Here is a 19,535-nt window from a genome sequence, read left to right on the forward strand (position 1 = left end):
TGAGACTTTCTTGCTGTGTCTCCCAGACTGGAGTACAATGGCAAAAACATGGCTCACTACCGCCTCAACCTCCTGGGCTAAAATGATCCTCCTGCCTCAGCTTCCCAAGTAGTGAGTCTGGCATACCACCATACCAGGCTAATTTTTAAATATTCTGTAGAGACAGGGTCTTGCTACATTGCCCTGGCAGATCTGGAAATCCTGGCATCAAGTGATCCTCCAATCTAGGTTTCCTAAAGTGCTGGGATGATAGGCCTCTTCATTTATTTGAAAACCGAGACTCTGTCGCCCAGGCTGGCATGTACTGGCGTGATCTCAGCTCCCTGCAACCTCCACTGCACCGGTTCAAGCAGTTCTCCTGCCTCAGCCTCCCGAGTAGCTGGGACTACAGGCGCATGCTACCACACCTGGCTAATTTCTGTATTTTTAGTAGAGACGGAGTTTCACTATGTTGACCAGGCTGTTCTCAAACTCCTGACTTCAGGTGATCGAGCCATCACACCTATCCAAATTTTTCTTTGAAGCATTGAAACTCTTTCTTCAAAGAAAATCTTAGTGACCTCAATATATAAGACAATTAGAAACAAAGGTGCGGGCCGGGTGCGGGGGCACTCACGCCTGTAACCCCAGCACTTTGGGAGGCCGAGGAGGGTGGATCACAAGGTCAGGAGTTTGAGACCAGGCTGACCAACATGGAGAAACCACATCTCTACTAAAAATACAAAAATTAGCTGGGCATGGTGGCACAAGCCCATAATCTCAGCACTTTGGGAGGCCAAGGTGGGCGGATCACTTGAGGTCAGGAATTCAACACCAGCCTGGCTAACATAGTGAAATCCCATCTCTACTAAAAATACAAAAATTAGCCAGGTGTGGCGATCCCAGCTACTCAGGAGGTTGAACCCAGCAGGAGGAGGTTGCAGTGAGCTGAGATCTCGCCACTGAACCCTAGCCTGGGTGACAGAGCGAGACTCCATCTCAAAACAACAAGATACCCAAAAAGGAAAACTTACTAAGATCATAAACTAGCTTTCTACTCAAATCTTTATTTGTAAGATGTGTACTTCACAGCAGGGAGAGAAGTTCAACCATCTTCCTGAGCAGTAACGCCTCTAATCAAGGCAGGCATGATTAAACCTCTTGGAGAAAGGAAATGCAAACAGAAGCAGAATTAATGAGATAACTAGTTTCTCCTGGGTGTCAGCCGGCTTGTTCCATAGCTTTTTTTTTTTCCTTTTTTGAGACAGAGCCTCACTGTCACCCAGGCTGGAGTGCAGTGTTGTGATCTCGGCTCACTGCAGCCATGACCTCTCAGGTTCAGGTGATCCTCCCTCCTCAGCCTCCCGAGGAGGTGGGACCACAGGCATGAGCCAAGGCACGTGCCTTCCGCCCGGCTCATTTTTCATAGAGACAGGGTTTTGCCATGTTGCCTACGCCAGTCTCCCACTCCTGAGCTCAAGTGATATGTCCACCTTGGCCTCCCCCAAGGTCCTGGGATTACAGGTATGAGGCCACCGTGCCCAGCCTTTGTTCCATGTTTTCATATTACTTCAACTCAGTGTTAACAAAGTCTATAATAAATGTCAAAAGTTTTATCTAGTGACTCAGAAAAGCCAGATATAAACAAAGAGAAAGAAAAAAGAATCACATCCATCATATGCACAGCACCATGTTGGATGCTCATCTAAACTTAAGGAAAAATCTGAGGCTAGAAATGATTTTCCTTACCCTCCAAACAATAGTAGTGCTAACCCTAGACGGCATGCATTCACTTCTCATCAAAGCTAGGACTACAGGTGCATGACCATACCTGGCAACTTTTTAACTTTTGGCTAAAAAAGCTGGGGTCTCACTATATTTCCCAGACTGGTCTTTAACACCTGCTCTCAAGTGGTCACCTGCCTCAGCCTCCCAAAGCGCTAGGATTACAAGTGTGAGCCACTGTGCCCAATCAGTACTAGCTTTTACACTGAACCATCAGCTCTTCTGAAAAGGAAGGAAGGGAGAGAGGAAGAAAGGAAGGAGGTGAGGGACAAAGGTGTGAGTGTGAAAGAGAATTAACATGATGTAATGGCTGGCCAGAAGGAAATGGGCTACCTAAGATACTTCACCAGCAAAAGGCAAAAATTAATTCCTCAGGCAGAACTGGCTTCTTGTGTGTGAAATGATTTAACAACAAAGACCACGTGCAGCTGCTGCTGCTCCTCAGAATGAACAGCTTTGGGTCTCAATCTCTGCACACCTCGACTAGGCCTCACTGTTTCCTCCTGAGTTCTTACTGAATGCACACAGTTAGTGATAAGGAACTTCACGCCCCCTGAAGCAAAACATGTTTTTGTGGGAAAATTCCACGTTAAGTGCTTTGCTAAAGACCACTTCTTACACTCAAATCCATCTGAACCCACCTTCTTTCAGACAACGACAAACAGAAAGCGAGACAGGTGAGGGTGCAGATGAGGAAAAGCGTTTGAGGTTAATTCTGTGAATTCAGGTGGTGTTATGAAAGTAGTCCACGTGTGTTTAGTAGAGCAATTAAGAACATTCGGTTACAGTTTTAAGCTTACTCATTCCCAAACAGGTTTTCTACGAGAAAGAGAAAACCCCACATTCAATGCCAACATCAGTACTTAACGGCTTGACATCTGCAACATCCCAGTGCTGCAAGTCAGCGTTCCTACAAAGCTCTAAGAGGACCGAGGCCCTGCGGCAGATCTCTTCCTTCTATGTTTTGCACATTATGTACCTCCAAAGCCAAGGCTGTCTTGTCGTAGGCATTGGGGACTCGCTTCTGGATAACCCTGGCATATATGGGCCCATTCTGGAGGTTAGGGAGCGGAGTGTTGACGCTGGGTTGCGCATAGGGCCCCGGCTCCGGCCCACCCAGTGGCTGCGGGTGGGAACCCTCCTGGTTACCTCCAATCAGAGCCGACACTGAGGCGGAGGCGGGTCTATACTTCTCGACGTAAGGGACTGGGATCATCCCCCTCTTGCCTTCGCTGTCCTCTGCATTCCACCACTGCTCTTCAGGCTTATCCCGGATTCTCAGGATGTCTCCTTTCTTAAAGGGAAGATCTTCTTCATCATTCCCATTAAAGTCAAAGAGGGCTCGCACATACTCCGCCTCCTCCTGCCTGAGAATCACTCCACTACCCTGCCTGGATCTGGAAACCGGTTCTATCAACGTTGTAGTGTCCAAATAGTGTATTTTGTAGAATTCCAGTAAAGCAGGCAATGAATCGAACTCTTGATCTCCTATTCGGAGTCTGGAGGGGCTCACCCCTGGAAAAAACAGAGCAGGGTGTTATTTAATGATGTACTACACTGGAGACAAAATGCAGATTTTATTTTTCATTTTTAGAGTTAGGATCTCACTATATCACCCAGGCTGGTCTCGACCTCCTGGGCTCAAGTGATCCTCTCACCACAAACTCCCAAGTAGCGGGGACTACAGGAGGTCACCGCTGTGCCTGGCCAAAATGGAGATTTTATGCCTGCCCCATACACGTTTAGTCGAGATTTAATCAGCAAAAAAAAAAAAAAAAAAAAAAAAAAAAAACTCTAGAAAAGATAACCCCTTCTCTTCATAGCATACCAACATCACAGCTGGAAGCAGACACACCCCTGGGAAGAAAGACGCCCATCCCAGAGAAGGATCAAAGGCCAGGACAGAGGAGGCTGCTCAGGATGTGCTCGAGTCTCCATCAAAGACAGGGGGACTTTTGGCGCATTCTCCAAATATGTTCTGTTGCCACCCCATTCACAGAGCAGCACAGGGCTCACGGTTCTGTTGCATCTACTTTTTTTTTTTTTGAAACCGAGTCTCACTCTGTTGCCCAGGCTGGAGTGCAGTGGCACAATCTTGGCTCACTGTAACCTCCATCTCCCGGGTTCAAGCTATTATCTTGTCTCAGCCTCCTAAGTAGCTGGCATTATAGGCATGCGCCACAATGCCCAGCTAATTTTCGTATTTTAAGCAGAGATGGGGTTTCACCAGGTCAGTCAGGCTGGTCTCAAACTCCTGATCTCAGGAAATCCGCCTGCCTCGGCCTCCCAAAGTGCTGGGATGACAGGCATGAGCCACCGTGACCAGCCTACATCTCCTTTTCAACCTCAGGAAACGTAGCAAGCTCTTGTTTTTCATGGGTCCCCACAGCCGCTCCAGAAGAAGGTGGAGAGAGCTTAGTAACTACACTGAGCTCGTACATTTTTTCTCTTCACATCTAGAATGTACAATTCCAACTTAAGAAAAACTATCTTGTTGTTGTGGTTTTTGTTGTTGAGACAGGGTCTCATTGTGTTGCTCAGGCTGAAATGCAGCGGCACGATCACAGCTCAATGCAGCCTTGACTTCCCAGGCTCAAGCAATCATCCCACTTCAGCCTCCTGAGTAGCTGGGACAGGCACACACCACCACACCTGGCTAATTTTTAAATATTTTGTAGAAACGGGGTTCACTATGTTGCCCAGGCTAGTCTCAAACACCTGGGGTCAAGCAATCCTCCAGCTTCAGCCTTCCAAAGTGCTGGGATTAACAGGTATGAGCTGCAGCGCCTGGCCTCTCCTATCTTTTTTGATCGAAGATAGCTGATCTCAATTTTATCTCTGACAGTTAAAAGGCATCAGAACCAAGAAGCTGAAACCGATAAACTAATGGGCTAACTGCTTAAAAATCAATCCCCAAGATCTTAAATAAAACATAGAAACTAGACTGCTATGAAGCTAACAGGTCATTGAAAGAAAGAATGCTTGGGGAAATAAATGTTAAAATACTCAACATCTGGTAACACACTGAGGATGCAGAGAAAGATGTTAGGGGACACTTAAAATTCCTAAGACACAAGCGTGTATGTGGCCCTACACACAGAACATACTTCAGGATGTATTTCGTCTATGCTGATTCTAAAGTTCAAGGAAAATAAACAAACAGTCAAACAAAATGAGTTAAGTTCAAACAAGAATCACAGTTTCTTTTTTTTTTTTAATGAGTCAGAGTCTCTCTGTGTCACCCAGGCTGGAATGCAGTGGCATGATCATAGCTCACTGCAGCCTCAGCCTCCCGGGCGCAAGCAATCCTCCCACCCCAGCCTCTGGTGTAGCTCAGACTACAGACACACGCCACCACATCTGGCTACTTTTTGCATATTTTTGTGGAGAGGGGTTTTGACATGTTGCTCAGGCTGGTGAACTCCCAGGGTCTTTGGGATCTCGGCTTCCCACAGTGCTGGGATTAAAGGTGTGGGCCACCATGCCCGTAAGAAATAAAGTTTTTAATTAGGAATACAAACCTTTAACTGCACTCAGCTAAGCACCCAAAAGAGCAAATTATCTTCACTGATTTTTCACGTTTCGGTTCCCTGAAGAAGTAATAAACAACTCTATAGAGAATGAGTTCTGGCTGGGCATGGTGGCTCACTTCTCTAACCCCAGCACTTAGGGAGGCTGAGGCGGGTGGATCCCTGGAGCTCAGGAGTTCAAGACTAGCCTGGGCAACATGGCTGTCACTGCAAAAAATTTAAAAATTAGCTGGGCGTGGTAGCGCACGTCTGCAGTCCCAGCTACTCAGGACGCTCAGGTAGGAGGATGGCTTGAGCCTGGGAGGTCAAAGGCTACAGTGAGCCATGATCACACTACCATACTCCAGCCTGAGCAACAGAGCAAGACTCCGCGTCCAAAAAAAAAAAAGACAAGAAGAAGAGAGAAGAGACTAGACGAGACGAGACGAGAAACGGAAATGTATTAGGCGTGGTAGCTCACACCTGTAATCCTAGAACTTTGGGAGGCTGAGGTGGCAGGACTGCTTGAGTCCAGGATTTTGAGACCAGCATAGGCAACACAGCCAAGACCTCATCACTATAAAAATTATTTAAAAATTAGTTGGGCGTAGTGGTGCATGACTGCAGCTGCAGCCACTCAGGAGGCTGAGGTGAGAGAATCGCTGGAGCCCAGGAATTCTATGAGTGTACAGTGCACCAATGATCGTGCCAAAGCACTCCAACCTGGGTGACAGAGCAAGACCCCGACAATAAAAAAATAAACATAAAGCAGCTGGAAAAAACAAAATGACCAGGCACAGCTGGCTTATATCTGCAATCCCAGCACTTTGGGAAGCTGAGGCAGGACTGACTGGTGCCAGTAGTTCAAGACCAGCCTGGGCAATAAAGAGAGACCCCATCTCTTCAAAAACAAACAAACAAAAAACAATAGCCAGGCATGGTGGTGCATGCCTGAGTCCCAGCTACTGGAGAAGCTAAGTGGGAGAATGGGCTGCGCCCAGGAGGTCAAGGCTATGATGAGCTGTGATCATGCCACTGCATTCCAGCCTGGACAGCACAGCAAGACCTTGTCTCAAAGAAACAAAAATCCAAATGAGTTTTGTGGGTTTTGCCTTTGTTGTTTTGAGACAGCGTGGTCTGGCTCTGCCATCCAGGTGGGAGTGCAGTGGTGTGATCTCAACTCACTGCAACCTCCACCTCCCAGGCTGAAACCAGCCACACCTCAGCCTCTCGAATAGCTGGGACTACAGGAGCGCACCACCACACCCAACTAATTTTTTTGTAGAGACATAGTTTTGCCATGTCGCCCAGGCCAGTCTCAAACTCCTGAGCTCAAGTGATTCATCTGCCTTGGCTTCCCAAAGTACTAGGATTACAGGAGTGAGCCACCATGCCTGGCCTTGGCTTTGTTTTTTGAGACAGGGTTCTCCCTATGTTGCCCAGGCTGGTCTCACACTCCTGGTTCCAGCAATCCTCTCACCTTAGCCTCCTGAGTATGTGCTTTTATTTAAGAGAGAAGATCCAACTCTTGTTGTTCAAGCTGGAGTGCAGTAGTGGGATCAGTGCTCACCACAGTCTCAAGCTCCTGGGCTCAAGATATTCTCCCACCTCAGCCTCCTGAGTAGCTCAGACTAAAAGTGCAGATGGCATTGTACCCAGATGATTCTTTTTTGAGAGTCTCACTGTAGCCCAGGCTGGAGTGCAGTGGCATGATCTCGGCTCACTGCAACCTCCGCCTCCCAGGTTCAAGCAACTCTCCTGTCTCAGCCTCCCAAGTAGCTGGGATTACAGATGCCCACCACCATGCCCCCACTAATTTTTTGTATTTTTAATAGAGACAGATCTCATAACCTCAGGTGATCCACCCGCCTCAGCCTCCCAAAGTGCTTGGATTACAGGTGTGAGCCACCGTGCCAGGGTCTTGCTGCTGCCCAGGATGGGGTGCAATCTCGGCTCACTACAGCCTCCATTTCCCAGGCTCTAGTGACCCTCCCACCTCAGCCTCCTGAGCAGCTGGGACTATAGGCACACACCACCACATCTGGCTCATTTTTTGTATTTTTTGTAGAGATGGGGTTTTGCTATGTTGCCCAGGCTGGTCTCGAACTGGGCTCAAGTGATCCGCCCACCTTTGTCTCCCAAAGTATTGAGATTATAGGTGTGAGCTACTGCATCCAGCCTACTATTAAATGTTTTTAATTCTTTGCTTATTGCTGGGATTTTCTTTTTTGTGTGTGACAGGGTCTCTCTATTTTTTTTTTTTTTTGGAGATGGAGTCTTGCTCTGTCGCCCAGTCTGGAGTGCAATGGCTTGATCTCAGCTCACTCCAACATCCGTCTTCCTGGTTGAAGCGATTCTCCTGCATCAGCCTTCTGAGTAGCTGGGATTACAGGAGCCCACCACCACACCCAGATAATATTTTTGTATTTTTAATAGAGACGAGGTTTCATCATGTTGGCAAGGCTGGTCTTGAGCTCCTGACTTCAGGTGATCCTCCCGCCTCAGCTTCCCAAAGTGCTGGGATCACAGGTGTGAGCCCCCACGCCCAGCGGCAGCCTCCACCTTCCGGGCTGAAGCAATTCTATAGCCTCAGGCTCAGCCCCCCAAATAGCTGCGACTACAGGCACAAGCCACCCACCAACACCCAGCTTTTTTTTTTTTTTTTTAAATAACAGGGTTTTGCCATGTCGCCCAGGATGGTCTTGAGCTCCTGAGCTCAAAGTAATCTTCTTCCCCCTTTAAGACACTGAAAGGCGTGTGAGTGCCAGGACTGTCCTCTATGGCCAATGCTCCTCAGGCCTCCCAAAGAGTTGCGATCATACACATGAGCCACCGTACCTGGTCTTATTAATTTTTAAAAGACAGGTTTTTGCTATGTCGCCCAGGTTAAACTATGTGGCTATTCACAGGACAATCATTGCACACCATGGCCTTGGCCTCGAGTCATTCTCCTGCCTCAGACTCCTGGGGAGCTGGGACTACAGGTGTGCACCACCGCGCCCAGCTAGAGACCTCATCATTTTGTTGAGTGTTAGAAAACAGCTCTTCCGGGTCAGGTGTGGTGGCACACGCCCTTAGTCCCAGCCACTTCGGAGGCTGAGGTGGGAGGATCACTCAGGCCTGCGAAGCAGAGCTTGCAGTGAGTCAAGATCGTGCCACTGCACTCTAGCCTGGGCAACAGAGTCAGAGCCTGTCTCAATTAAAAAAAAAAAAAAAAGCTCTTCCAGAATGATCAGGAAAAGTACATTTTAAATTCACTACTGGAGAGAGGCAAAAAGATAAAACGTTAACTTTGGAAGCAAATCGAAAGTCCTTAACGCAGAATGAGCACTGTGAGGGCCTCTCTTTCCATTCAAATGAATGAGACCAAGACACAATCTCAAGGATAGTCACACATTTCTTATACTACACAAGGTCCACCTGTGGAACTCATGGCTGTTAGCTTAAAACAAGTTAACAGCCCAAACTCAGGAATACTGGCTGTCTCTCCAGTTTCAGACACTGAAAGGGGTGTGAGTGCCAGGACTGTCCCCATGGCCAACACTCCGCGGGCACCAGCAGACCATGATCGCACTAATTCTGAGCGCAAGACTGGAGAGGTGAACTTGGTTGTGGTGGTGGCAGAGCATGGTGGTGCTATATTCTGGAGATTCTTTACCGAGGAGGATCATTGATAGAGAATAATTCCCATTCAAGTCTGGTAGTGAAGAAGATTCATGGCCACCTTGCCTGTCACCATTAGGCTCATGCAGCATGACCTTTCAGGCCTATGGAGAAACTGTTCAGGACAGGGTCAGTGTGAGCACAGGGACCTACTTAGCACTGCCTGGTCAAGAAACTCTAGGGCAGAGTGGTAGGGAGGCCACCTGAGCACTCACATCTTAGAAAGGGTTCTGATCAAACCTGGGCAGAGAAATGCTCCCTTGCTAAGGTTTACCCAACTACATGTCAAGGTATCCTACTAGTTGTCCTTTTGGGACAGTGGTTGGCAGATAAGAAGTGCTCGGTAAGTGTTGGATACTATTCTTTCTGTTGTTGTCTTTGAGACAGTCTCATTCTGTCACCAGGCTGGAGTGCAGTGGCACGATCTCGGCTCACTGCAACCTCCGCCTCCTGGGTTCAGGCGATTCACCTGCCTCAGCCTCCCGAGTAGCTGGGACTACAGGTGCACACCACCACACCCAGCTAATTATTTTTTATTTTTAGTAGAGATGGGGTTTCACCGTGTTAAGCAAGGATGGTCTCGATCTCTTGACCTCACTATCCACCCACCTTGTCCTCCCAAAGTGTTGGAATTACTGGTGTGAGCCACCACGCCCAGCCAGGTATTATTCTTAATGAACATTAGGCCGGGCGCGGTGGCTCAAGCCTGTAATCCCAGCACTTTGGGAGGCGGAGGCGGGTGGATCACAAGGTCGAGAGATCGAGACCAACCTGGTCAACATGGTAAAACCCCGTCTCTACTAAAAATACAAAAAAAATTAGCTGGGCATGGTGGCGCGTGCCTGTAATCCCAGCTACTCAGGAGGCTGAGGCAGGAGAATTGCCTGAACCCAGGAGGCGGAGGTTGCGGTGAGCCGAGATTGCGCCATTGCACTCCAGCCTGGGTAACAAGAGTGAAACTCCGTCTCAAAAAAAAAAAAAAAAAAAAAAAAAAAAAAAATGAACATTAACTCAGAAGTGCTGGAATAGACGCTAAACACAATATCCTCCAAGATTTGAGAAGCTCACAGCATTGCTGGAGATACAAAGCAAGCACAGTGCAGCTGGTGCGCAAGGAGCAATGCAGCACGTCCCAGGAAGACAGCTTCCCCACCTGGCCTTCACTTTTAACCAGTGTCACGTTCCTGCAAAAAACAGTAGCAGCAACAACAACACTGTGTCCCGAGACACAACAAAATTGCAACAGGCAGCTGCGACCATCCGTGAAGGGTTCCAAGGCACGCTCTTCACCCTAAGAAGGAAGGCAGCCACTCCCTGCCAACCACTGCTACCATTCCTCAGTTGCCACCGCAGGCCGAATGAAACACATTTTGGGGCGGGAGAGAGAACAAAGAAGACTATGAAGCCAAGTCCCTCTGAAAGATGAGCTAGGGGAAACTGGTAGATCACCTGGCATGAAGGTCGGAGACAGGCTCAGTGCTCTTATTCCAGTGCCACATGGTGTGAACTGCGCTCACTACGACTGTCTTCTTGCTCGGCATCCCAATATACACAGAAATGCAAGCAAAATGCTGTGGGAACCCTTTGATGGACCTGACTTACACATTATTATAATTACTTCACAGAGAAATGCCCGTGTCTGTGCACCGCTGGGGCAGTTAGACTCACGGGGCCATCGAGCTTCACTGACTCAAACTCCAGAAGGAAGGGAGGAGAACAGAACATACGCAAGTCCCAGATAAGCCCAAACCTCACCACAGCTGTGTGTTCCGGCTCCTTTTCTCTTTCCTCTCCTTCCAACCACAAACAGCCAAAGGCAGGAAACAGAAGGGCGGGAAAGGAAGGAGACACAGCCAGCCAGTCTAGAGAACAGAAGCAACCACAGGACTCTCACAGATGTCTGGGACCCGGCTTGTTCTCCATCACCCTGTGTTAGATTCTGAACGTGGAGTTACGAATTCACACATACTGAAATCAAAGTCAATGCAAGGAGAAGATACCCTTCTGGCTTCTCTGTACCTGCTCAACCCATTACTTCTAAGCCTTCTAAGCGTTTCAGCCCTCAGATTACAACAATTTTTACATCACCACTCCCGCCCTGAAGGTTTCAGGAAGAACACCTGGGGACTCTGTGGCTAAAACAGGCCAAATCACTTGTGGCAAGGCTACCCGGAGAGTGACTGGTGCCATCAGCCTCTCCTTGATCTCACAGCATTTTCTGTTTTGGTGCCATGTCTGCTCACTGCAACCTCTGCCTCCGGGGTTCAAGCAATTCTCCCTGCCTGAGCCTCCCAAGCAGCTGGGATTACAGGCGCCCACCACCACGCCTGGCTAATTTTTGTTTTAGGAGAGACAAGGTTTGGCCAGGCTGGTCTCGAATTCCTGACCTCAAGTGATTCACCAGCCTCAGCCTCCCAAAGTGCTGGGACTACAGGCATGAACCACCAGCCCCTCTCTTCCCTTCTCTCAATTCTGGCTCCCTCCCTTCCTTCTTTGCCTATGGCATTTACAGGAGTGACTTAAATACCCACCACCACCTGTACTATACAAAAGGCTAAAAAGGCCAATGGCTTCCATTTGAGAAGGTATCCCAAAGAGGTATCAAGATGTGCAGCCTCCTAAGCAGTGTTCCGAAGATGGTGGGTATGAGGATGGGCCTTTGCAGGTTTCACGTATTCCGGCTCTCATTTACCAGCTGTCTGAGTTATCTAACTTCTATGTCCCTCTGCCCCGACTCTGTCAACTGGGGTCAAACATGCATCTAATAAAGTTCCTAAAAGTGGCTAGTGGCTGGGCACAGTGGCTCACGCCTGTAATCCCAGCACTTTGGTAGGCTGAGGCGGGTGGATCACCTGAAGTCAGGAGTGGAGACCAGCCTGGGCAACATGGTGAAACCCATCTCCACTAAAAATATAAAAATTAGCTGGGCATGGTGGTGCACCCCTGTAGTCCCAGCTACTTGGGAGGCTGAGGCAGGAGAATCACTTGAACCTGGGAGGCAGAGGTTGCAGTGAGCTGAGAATACGCCACTGCACTGCAGCCTGGGTGACAGAGCAAGACTTCGTCTCAAAAAAACAAAAACGTGCTCAATGAAAAGCAAATTTAGTTTAAACCACCGCCCAACCCTCCAAACTCCTTCAGCAATTTTCAGTTCATTCTTAAATCCAGAGCCCAATGCAGTTTCCCAGAGAAAATTCCACAGAATCTCAAAATGCTTCTCAAAAGTCCTGTGGTCAGGCAGGTGCAGTGGCTCACACCTATAATCTTGGCACTTCAGGAGGCTGAGGCAGGAGGATCTCTCTCTCTCTCTTTTTTTTTTTTTTTTTTTTGATTAATTTATTAATCAATGTTCGTGGAAAATCTCTAGGGGCCAGGAGTGCAAGTCCAGCCTGGGTAATACAGTGAGGCTGTAGTGAGCTATGACTGAGCCACTGCACACCAGCCTGAGCAAGAGCAGTGGGGAAGGTTCTGTGGAGAAACAGGTCTAAAAAGCCAGCACCCTCTCTTGGAAACTCACAACTCACATGTGCATAGTAAAGATGTGGGGCAGTCCTGCAACCAACAAACCCACTCCCTTCACCATGGAATTATTTTGGTTTCAAATCTGTAAGTAGCTCTCACGGAAGAACTTCTCCAGAACCACTGAACATAAGGCCACCATGACATTGAGAAAAGACAAAGAGAATCAGGAGTGTGAAGCTCAGATGAGATGAACAAGTTAACACACAGAAGCTGAGGCGTAAAAGGCAAGGATGGGTCACCGGCAGTCTCATGCTACCTCCAGAGAAGCGGCTTGGCCTGGCTGCCTGCCTGGCCTGTAGCTCTTCACTTCTTTGAGGGAGTACCACAAACTATTGCCACCCTAGTTTCTGTCCCACACCTTCAAAATGAAGCAAGTTTTATGCCCCCCTCTGCCCACTATATATACTTACAGAGCACTTAATATGTCAGTACTTAATTAAAGTGGAGTATCATTATAACAACCCTATGAGGTGAGTATTACTATTTCCATCCTTCACAGATGAGAAAACTGAAGCAAAGAAAAATAAAAAAGTTTCATCATTAACTTTAGATAGATGTATATTGTCTGAATGATAAAGCCAGTTTTCTTCTTGCCATTTTTTTTTTTTTTTTGAGACGGAGTTTTCGCTCTTGTTACCCAGGCTGGAGTGCAATGGCGCGATCTCGGCTCACCGCAACCTCCGCCTCCTGGGCTCAGGCAATTCTCCTGCCTCAGCCTCCTAGTAGCTGGGATTACAGGCATGCGCCACCACGCCCAGCTAGTTTTTTGTATTTTTAGTAGAGACGGGGTTTCACCATGTTGACCAGGATGGTCTCGATCTCTTGACCTCATGATCCACCCGCCTCAGCCTCCCAAAGTGCTGGGATTACAGGCTTGAGCCACCGCGCCCGGCTTCTTCTTGCCATTTTTTATAAATTTTTTATTTTTTGAGACGGAGTCTCGCTCTGTTGCCCAGGCTGTAGTGCAGTGGTACAATCTCGGATCACTGCAACCTCCGCCTCCTGGGTTCAAGCAATTCTGACTCAGCCTCTTGAGTAGCTAGGATTACAGGTGTGTGCCACCATGCCCAGCTCATTTTTGTATTTCTTCTAGACGGGGTTTCACTATGTTGGCCAGGCTGGTCTCAAACTCCTGACTTCAAGTGATTGCCCGCCTCGGTCTCCCAAAGTGCTGGCATGACAGGCATGAGCCACCGCACCCAGCCTCTTCTTGCCATTCTTTAATTCTGGTCTTTAAACAAAACCCGGGTTGGGTGCAGCTGTACATGCCTGTAGTCCCAGCTACTCAGAGTCTGAGTCAGGACTGCCTGGCCCCAAAGTTAAGGGCTGCAGTGCACTGTGAGTGTGCCTGTCAACAGCCACTGCACTCCAGCTTGGGCAACAGTGAGACCTGTCTCTTTTTTTTTTTTTTTTGAGACGGAGTTTTTTTGCTCTTGTTACCCAGGCTGGAGTGCAATGGCATGATCTCGGCTCACCGCAACCTCCGCCTCCTGGGTTCAGGCAATTCTCCTGCCTCAGCCTCCTGAGTAGCTGGGATTACAGGCACACGCCACCATGCCCAGCTAATTTTTTGTATTTTTAGTAGAGACGGGGTTTCACCATGTTGACCAGGATGGTCTCGATCTCTCGACCTCGTGATCCACCCGCCTCGGCCTCCCAAAGTGCTGGGATTACAGGCGTGAGCCACCGCGCCCGGCCTGACCTGTCTCTTTTTTTTTTTTTTTTTTTGAGACGGAGTTTCGCTCTTGTTACCCAAGCTGGAGTGCAATGGCGCGATCTCGGCTCACCGCAACCTCCGCCTCCTGGGTTCAGGCAATTCTCCTGCCTCAGCCTCCTGAGTAGCTGGGATTACAGGCACGCTCCACCATGCCCAGCTAATGTTTTGTATTTTTAGTAGAGACGAGGTTTCACCATGTTGCCCAGGATGGTCTCGATCTCTTGACCTCGTGATCCACCCGTCTCGGCCTCCCAAAGTGCTGGGATTACAGGCTTGAGCCACCGCGCCCGGCCGAGACCTGTCTCTTAAACAAACAAACAAGGCCAAGGTGGGCAGATCACCTGGGGTCAAGAGTTCAAGACCAGCCTGACCAACATGGTGAAACCCTGTTGTCTACTAAAAACACACAAAAATTAGCCAGGCACAGATATAGGCGCACACCTATAATCCTAACTACTTGGGAGGCTGAGGCAGGAGAATCACTTGAACCTGGGAAGCAGAGGTTTCAGGGAGCCAAGACTGTACCACTGCACTCCAGCCTGGGGGACAAGAACGAAAGTCCGTCTAAAAAGAAACCCCACCGAGTCTGAGACTCCAGGGCAGAGACAAAGTATTGAGGATGCAAACCCCATGTGCACTGCTGAGATCCTGAGGGAACGCCGCTTTGACAGAGCCTAGTGTCAAAGGGCTGGCTCTTAGGCCAGATGCCCAGGTTCAACTTCTGAAAGCCACTTACTTGCTGTACAACCTTAAGCATGTTACTGAATTTGAGTGTTTCCTCCTCTGTAAAACGGGAGTATTTTAATAAATGAAGATCGTATTACTGATCTCACTAGATTGTCGGAGACAGTCAGTGAAATAAGGCACATAAAATCCTGAGCAAAGTACCTGGCACAGAATAATCAGTCAACAGGCATTAGTTATTAACACTGTATATGCCTCTCTAAAATTTAAGACATTTCTGAGTGACTTCAAAAGGACTTGGTGAGGGGGAGAACAAAGATTCCATACTTAGTACTTGAGATTTTTGAGGTACAAAGTAATTCTGAGGCTATACAGACGGGCCAGGCACGGTGGCTCATGCCTGTAATCCCAGCACTTTGGGAGGCCGAGGCGGGCGATCATCTGAGGTCAGGGGTTCAAGACCAGCCTGGCCAACATGGCGAAACCCCACGTCTACTAATAATACAAAAGTTAGCTGGGCATGGTGGTGGGCACCTCTAATTCCAGCTACTCGGGAGGCTGAGGCCGGAGTGTCACTTGAACCTGGGAGGCAGAAGTTGGAGTGAGCTGAGATCGAGCTATTGCACTCCAGCATGGAAGACAAGAGTAAAAACTCCATCTCAAAAAAAAAAAAAAAAAAAAAAAAAGACAGCAACTGGCCAAGCACAGTGGCTTACAGCTGTAATCCCAGCACTTTGGGAGCCTGAGGATGGCTGACACCAGGAAATTTGAGACCAGCCTGGACAACACAGTGAGACCCAGCATCTCTACAAAAACATTTTAAAAAGTTAGCCAGGCATGGTGGCACACACCTGTAGTCCCAGCTACTCAGGAGACTTAAAGTGGGAGGACGTCCTGAGGCTGGGAGGTCAAGGGCGCAGTGAGCGGTGCTCATGTTACTGCGCTCCAGCATGGGTGACAAAGGCCCTGTCTCAGAAGCAAGAGAGAAAAACAGCAACTGAATCATTAAATACAGGGTACATGGCAGAAAGAATTATCACAATACTTGTGAATTTTCCACACCCCATCCACAAACTCTGGCAATCTTCGCCTTCTGTCCTGGGCCAAGGAACTGAGCTCTTATCTGTTTTGAAAAGGTGGTGCTCAGTATCAAGGTAAGTGCTGAAATAGAAAATCATTACGCTGAGGTGTGAAACAAAAGGCTGAGAAGTGAATTTCAATGACAGTTTGCCACCATATTACTATGTGGAATGCCAAACCCTAGATACCACAGTTTGCCGTCATGTTACTATGTGGAATGCAAAACCCTAGATACCACGCAGGTGGCATCAAAGTAGAATAAAATCTGGTTCAAGGAAAACACATGTGCATCAATATTCCCATCTCATATTATAATACTATTAAGGGAGGCCGGGCGCGGTGGCTCAAGCCTGTAATCCCAGCACTTTGGGAGGCCGAGGCGGGTGGATCACGAGGTCGAGAGATCGAGACCATCCTGGTCAACATGGTGAAACCCCGTCTCTATTAAAAATACAAAAAATTAGCTGGGCATGGTGGCACGTGCCTGTAGTCCCAACTACTCAGGAGGCTGAGGCAGGAGAATTGCCTGAACCCAGGAGGCGGAGGTTGCGGTGAGCCGAGATCGCGCCATTGCACTCCAGCCTGGGTAACAAGAGCGAAACTCCGTCTCAAAAAAAAAAAAAAAAAAGGCCGGGCGCGGTGGCTCAAGCCTGTAATCCCAGCACTTTGGGAGGCCGAGGCGGGTGGATCACGAGGTCGAGAGATCGAGACCATCCTGGTCAACATGGCGAAACCCCGTCTCTACTAAAAATACAAAAAATTAGCTGGGCATGGTGGCACGTGCCTGTAATCCCAGCTACTCAGGAGGCTGAGGCAGGAGAATTGCCTGACCCCAGGAGGCGGAGGTTGCGGTGAGCCGAGATCGCGCCATTGCACTCCAGCCTGGGTAACAAGAGCAAAACTCCGTCTCAAAACAAAAACAAAAACAAAAAAATACTATTAAGGTGGCCAGAATGAGAAAGACCCAGGATACTTTGTGAATATAAAGACCCCATATTCATTTTTAAAAACTGGTATGTGCTGGGCCAGGAGTGGTGGCTCATGCCTGTAATCCTAGTACTTTGGGGCAGGCAGTTCACCTGCGGTCAGAAGTTCGAGGCCTGCCTGGTCAGCATGGTGAAACCCCGCCTTTACTTAAAAAAAAAAAATTAGCCGGACGCGGTGGCACATGTCTGTAGTCCCAGCTACTCGGGAGGCTGAGGTGGGAGGACCGCTTGAGCCCAGGAGTTCTGGGCTGTAGTGCACTATGCTGATCGGGTGTCTGCAATAAGTTCGGCATCAATATGGTGACCTCCCGGGAGCGCAGGACCACCAGGCTGCCTAAGGAGGGGTGAACTGGCCTAGGTCGGAAATAGAGCAGGTCAAAAAACTCCCATGCTGATCAGCAGTGAGATCGGCTCTGTGAATAGCCACTGCACTCCAGCGTGGGCAACATAGCGAGACCCCGTCTCAATAAAAACAACAACAACAATAAAAACAAAATACAAAAATTAGTCGGGCATGGTGGTGCGAACCTGTAATCCCGGCTATTCTGGAGGCTGAGACAGGAGAATCACTTGAACCCAGGAGGCGGAGGCTGCAGTGAGCCAAGACTGCGCCACTGCGCTCTGGCCTAGGCATCAGAACAAGACTCCGTCTCAGAAAAAAGTAAAATAAAAATTGGTATCTGTTAACCACAAAGAAACTGCCCATCCAGTTCTCTATTTCTGGCCAGAGCAAGTAAATCTAAATCAGAACTATCCTAGGTCAAGCGTAGAAAGGCTGGCTCAGGAGCTTCTAGATTCGTTAAGACGCTAGTCCAGAGCTAGTTGCAGCTAGTCGAGAAGCTACTGCCTGGACTTGGCAACAGAGTGAAGGCACCAGAAGTCCTGACACTGTTCCACAGACATACACATCTAACGGGACCTCAGAATGACTCTGCACCTCACAGTCTCCAGCACTGAGGACATGTATCAACTCCCCTAACCCTCCCAAACAACTCAATGTCACCGGCAAGACAGTCACCCCCTGGGGTCCCCGGCAAGGAAACCCCGTGCAAACCATTCATGTCCTCTGCGCAGTGTTCCCAACATCCAGGAAGATCCAGCCCGCAGCCTCGGCTCACTGGGCAAGGTCACGCCCTGGAGTACACACGGACCCTGTTCAAGTCCAGGGAATATCAAGTTCCAGGTCCTTCCAGGGACGGGGCTGTTTCCATTGCCTCACTTCTGGTTTACTTTCTGGAATAAGATGTCTTTCCTCCACTAAACACTTTGAGAACCAGAGCCTGTAACAGCGGAGGACAGCCTACAGGACGCTTAGATCGCTCCGACACCGCCAGCATGCCCAGACACTGAGTCGGGCTGGTTCCTGAAGGCGTCCTCCGATCACCCAGGCACTTAGTTCACTCCCTTCGTCCTCCACCGGGGAAGAGGACGGTGGAAGTATTTTGGAAAAATGCCCAAGAAAGGAAAAAACGGACCGGCTTCCTGAGGGTGTCTCCATCCCTCCCGGCCAGTACGTGGTGACTTCCCACCCCAGGCCACCAGGGGAGCACGGCCAAACCCGGCAGGAAACGATTTCAGCCTAAAAGCCACTTGCAGGATTACCGGATTCATTCTGAGCACCGCTGCCAAGGGATGCCCCTGCAGTGCCAACAGTTCCCTCGGCTCTTTGTCCGCACGCTGCCCTGCGCTCCCTCCCCGAGCGCCGGGCCCGGGAGCCAGCCCCACCCTGGGCCGAAGCAGTTCCCCTTCCCCGGGCCGCCCTCCGCAGGCACACCCAGGGGCCTCGGCCCACGGCTCCTCCTCCCCGGCTGGGCGCTGCGGTCCCCCAGCCCTCGGCCCGCGACCCCCGAGGATCCGCTGGAACAGCAGCCGGCCGGGCTGCCAGTTCCGCGGGCCTCACCCCGCCCAGCCCCCCCGTCCCGTCCGTCCAGTCCGTCCCTCACCGGGCGGAGGCTGCGCGGGCGACGGCGGCACCGGCGGGCGCGGGCCGCTGCTGTTGATGATGTAGTGGGAGACGCGCGAGTTCTCAGACACGCTGAGCACATAGTCCCCGGGGCTGGTGCTCGAGTCCCGCACCAGGAACACCCCGTGCCGCTGGCCCTGCAGCAGCGCCACCGCCTCCTGCCGACTCAGACGCCCCCAGTACCAGCTACTCCGCTCCTCCGAGTCGAAGTTGCCCGCCATGGCTGCCTCCGCGCCTACACGCTGGGCTGCCGCCGCCGCGCGCGCCCCTCCTGTCCCCGGCGCCCGCCGCCCAGCGGACCGGCTCCGGTTCCAGCCTCACAGCAGCGCCTGAAATGGCGGCGGCAGCCGCGGGCCTTCCCCACCGGAAATGACGCGCTCCCTGCCCGGGGGAGGCTGCCGGGAAGGGGCCCGCCGCCCGCCATTGGGAGAAGGGCAGGGCGGCCTCGCGCGCGCACTGCGCATGCGGCCTCATGGGCGGTGCCGCCAGGCCGGGCCCCAGGCTGCGGAGGCCGGGAGGCGGGGTCTAGGGCTTGGGGGCGGGGCCTCACCGCCTCGCGCAGAGATGTGCGCCTGCGCCACTGGCTGCGGTGCCCTCCCAACCCCCCACGCCCACCTCCCGGACGGCCCGGGTCTTCTAGGCAGCGA

At 50.3% G+C, this 19,535-nt stretch overlaps 1 protein-coding gene across 2 annotated transcripts in view; it reads right to left on the reverse strand.

Annotated features, from left to right (window-relative positions):
- CRK (CRK proto-oncogene, adaptor protein) overlaps window positions 1–19,249 on the reverse strand; it is a 39,077-nt gene extending 19,828 nt beyond the window's left edge. Inside the window, exons 1-2 of one of the 2 annotated variants that reach the window (XM_039475740.2) lie at window positions 18,869–19,249; window positions 2,744–3,279 (exon numbers count right to left, since the gene is read on the reverse strand). In XM_039475740.2, the coding sequence (XP_039331674.1) occupies window positions 2,744–3,279; window positions 18,869–19,109 (777 nt within the window). In that variant the 5' untranslated portion in view covers window positions 19,110–19,249. The remainder of the gene's footprint in view (window positions 1–2,743; window positions 3,280–18,868) is intronic. The other variant, XM_039475741.2, reaches the window with a different exon arrangement.
- Between the last annotated feature and the right edge of the window lie 286 nt (window positions 19,250–19,535).

This window comes from Saimiri boliviensis, chromosome 17 (genome assembly GCF_048565385.1).
Source record: "Saimiri boliviensis isolate mSaiBol1 chromosome 17, mSaiBol1.pri, whole genome shotgun sequence".
Taxonomy (NCBI): domain Eukaryota; kingdom Metazoa; phylum Chordata; class Mammalia; order Primates; family Cebidae; genus Saimiri; species Saimiri boliviensis.